The 2367-nt window shown below is 55.7% G+C and overlaps 1 protein-coding gene across 1 annotated transcript in view; it reads left to right on the forward strand.

Annotated features, from left to right (window-relative positions):
* ANKRD24 (ankyrin repeat domain 24) overlaps window positions 1-2367 on the forward strand; it is a 28810-nt gene that overhangs the window by 10245 nt on the left and 16198 nt on the right. Inside the window, exon 3 of the mRNA XM_023746813.1 lies at window positions 2218-2318. Within this exon, the coding sequence (XP_023602581.1) occupies window positions 2218-2318 (101 nt within the window). The remainder of the gene's footprint in view (window positions 1-2217; window positions 2319-2367) is intronic.

Genomic DNA, 2367 nt, shown 5'->3' on the forward strand with positions numbered 1-2367 from the left:
TTCTAACTCTCTATCCTTCTCCCTTCCTCTCTCTGAAAAATCAATAAAATATATTTTTAAAAAATATTTAATATTAAAATATTAAAAAAATAGAAATAATTTTTAAAAGACACCTGGGGGGGAAAAAAGACCTGAGAGGCTTTGGAGCAGGAGAGAGAAAGAGAGGATCTGATGCAGGCTTCAGGAAGCTGGTAGACAAGGAAAGGGGATCAGGGTAAAAGCTGGAAGTCCAAATGGAACCTTGGTGATGGGGCTGGACCACCAGTGGGAAGGGGTGGACTTGAACGTAGTTTACATCAGTGGGGTTGGCTGGTAGACTGGGTGTGCAGTGAGAGAGGGGTCAGATGATGCCAAAACTTGGCTTGAGCCCCTGGGGGGACGGCAGTGCCCGTGGCTCACTGTGGGGGCCTTCCAGGAGGAAACCTGAGGCCTGAGCCAGGAGATCCATTTCAGTCTCTTCTCTGGACAAGCCAGCCCCTTGGAGTTAGAGCCAAAGGCTGTGTCTTCTCTGTCTTTCAGGGAATTAACTAGGCACCGGCTCTGCCCTACACCCCCAGGACTCAGCATTAGAATGCACACGGGTCCAGCCACACCTTTTTTTGATCAGTGACCCACATTTATGGCACATTTACTATCTGCCGTGCACTGTGCTGAGTGCTTCACATATAGTATCTCATGTGGTCCTCCAATAACCCTCTGCAGTAGCTACTGTTTATTCTGGAACCCATTTCCCAGATGAGGAAAGTAAAGTCCAAAGCAGGTAAGTATCTTAGTGGAGTCACATGATACATGTGGCGGTGCAGGGAGTGAGGCCCTGGATTCAAATTCGGGTTGATCAAGCTGCAGATCCCCACTGGGGGTTGAGTGAGTGAATGAGTCAGTGAATGAATGATGGGTGAGTGAATGCATGAATTGATGAGTGAGCTGGGATGTCAGGGTGGCAGTGGGAGGCTCTGTCTGTCCAGGGCTCAGGCCAGGAGTCTCCTGCCAGCCCCCGGCCAGCTTGAAGGAGGTGGAGACCACACAGTAGGCAGTTCCTGGGAGACACAGTGGGCAGCTGCAGGGAAGAGGGAGCCGAGCCCCTTGGCTACATCTCAGGGTGATCAGGTCCGGTCACCCCTCCCTGCCCACCCCACCCCTCCCCCACCACCCAGCCCTGCCCCTCCCCCACCGCCCAGCCCAGTCGCCTCCTTGCTCCCCCCCACATTGAGAGAGAGGACACCAGGAGAAGGGCAAGCAAGCGGCTAAGTGGGGGAGGAAGGGGCGGTGCTGGGTTTGGCACCACCACTGGGCCAGATCACGGAGCTCTGGCTGTGCCTGCCCCTCCCTCTGGCCCCTCTGGCTGAGGGCGAGGATGCCATGAAGCAGCTGTGTCTGTGCGCCGCCACCTCCTCTGCGGTAGGCCGGGGGAGGGGCCTGGAGCCAGGGACCCGGGTCCTAACTCTACCCCCTGCCCGCCCCTCCCCACCCCCTGACCATGGGGGCCTGATCACACAGGGGCCTAGACCCCCCACGCCCAGACCGGGGGAGGATGAGCTGGGAGGGGGCAGAGGTGGGGGATGGAGGAGGCTTTTGGGGAGACAGATGGGGACTTTGAGGACAGACAGGAACACAGGATAATTGAGAGGGCATTTGAAGGGACAGTTTCAGAGAACATTTTCGGATGGGGTCATTTGGGGAGATCATTCGGATGCTATTTTGGGGGACCATTTTTGGAAAAAGATTGGCATTTGAGGAACAATTTCAGAGGACATTTGAGAGATTTTGTGGAGGACATTTTTGGGACAGATGATGGGGTCATTTGGGGAGACATTTTGGAATGCATTTCAGGCTATGGTTTTGGGGACCAGATCTTGGAGGACATTTGGGTGACAATTGTGGTATTTCAGGGGTAGTGGTAGAAGGATGAATGGCAAAGGATGGTTATGAGGGACATTTAAAGGGACATTTTAGGGGTTTGGAAATATGTGTGGATCAGTTTGATAGGGTGATGTTGGGAAGATGGCTGTTCACTAAGGGACAGACTGGGGTCCGGGCATGGGGGGCAATTTGGGGAAAGATGCTGGGGGCTTATCTGGGATGGCTTAATGGGGGGGGGGGTGCTGGCACTGGGTATTGGATGAACCATTGGGGCGATGGGCCTAGGGGCAGGTGCTGGGAGGCACAGGCTTGGAGGACCCTTTCTCAGACTCCCACCAAGACCACCTCCCCCCACAGCTGCGGCTCAGCCCCACCGACCTTGGCTCCTGCCCACCCTGTGGTCCCTGTCCCATCCCGAAGCCAGCATCCAGGGTCAGACGCCAGGCAAGTGCCCAGGGGCGGGTGGTGAGAGCCCAGAGCCCCTGCCCGGGGGGGGGGGGGGGGGGG

Source organism: Myotis lucifugus, unplaced genomic scaffold (assembly GCF_000147115.1).
Source record: "Myotis lucifugus unplaced genomic scaffold, Myoluc2.0 scaffold_734, whole genome shotgun sequence".
Lineage (NCBI taxonomy): Eukaryota > Metazoa > Chordata > Mammalia > Chiroptera > Vespertilionidae > Myotis > Myotis lucifugus.